We start from the raw sequence: 712 nt of genomic DNA on the forward strand, positions 1-712 counted from the left end.
GGTGGGAAGGCGGCAGGGAGAGAGGGGGGACGGGGGGAGGGGAGGATGGGAGCGTGGGGGAGGTGGAGGGGGGCGAGAGGAACTCGGGCAGGAAGAGAGAGGAGGTGGAGATGTTGGGCGGGAGCGCGAAGAGATCGGACAGAGGCGGGGGGAACGGCCACTCAGGCGGCGGTGTACGGGGGGGGTCCATTGCAGTTTGGGGAAGGTGAAGAGACGACCGAGGGGCGGGGAAAGGGAAGGGACGGGAGGGGGGGAGGGCGAGATATGTGGAGGTTGGGGGGGGGAACGGTGGTCTTTTGTTTGCAGTCGGTTGAAGGTGAGGGCGAGGTGCACAAGACGCATGCCGGGCTGTACACGTGTCACGGCGGGTGCAAAGTGCGCACGTGGCGGGCCGTGATACGCGGGAGCGGGGGCACATTGCAAGCGGGAGGGGCGTCCCGCCGCCGCTCGCGTGAGCGGCGCGCGCGTATGGCCCCAGTTTTGTCGCTTTTCTCCACGACCGCCGTGCACCGTGCACGTTGCACACACGTCGCATACACGTCGACACCATCACCTCAATCCCCTCAATCACCCTCGTACTCCCTCCTCCCCCCCTCACACTCACACTCCCCCTACCGCTTCCCCGTCACGTCCGCCGCAGTCCCCCACACCTCCCCGCCCTCGCCGCACACCGCGCCCACAATCCACGCCGCCAACACCCCCAGGTCGCACC

General features: G+C 68.1%; 1 protein-coding gene across 1 annotated transcript in view; it reads left to right on the plus strand.

The window, feature by feature from the left end:
- The first annotated feature begins 264 nt into the window (after nt 1-264).
- Nucleotides 265-712, plus strand: part of CHC_T00001745001 (hypothetical protein) — a 1,053-nt gene continuing 605 nt past the window's right edge. The window contains exon 1 of the mRNA XM_005712638.1: nt 265-712. This exon is cut by the window's right edge and continues 605 nt beyond it. Within this exon, the coding sequence (XP_005712695.1) occupies nt 265-712 (448 nt within the window).

This window comes from Chondrus crispus, genomic scaffold (assembly GCF_000350225.1).
Source record: "Chondrus crispus Stackhouse genomic scaffold, scaffold_111, whole genome shotgun sequence".
Lineage (NCBI taxonomy): Eukaryota > Rhodophyta > Florideophyceae > Gigartinales > Gigartinaceae > Chondrus > Chondrus crispus.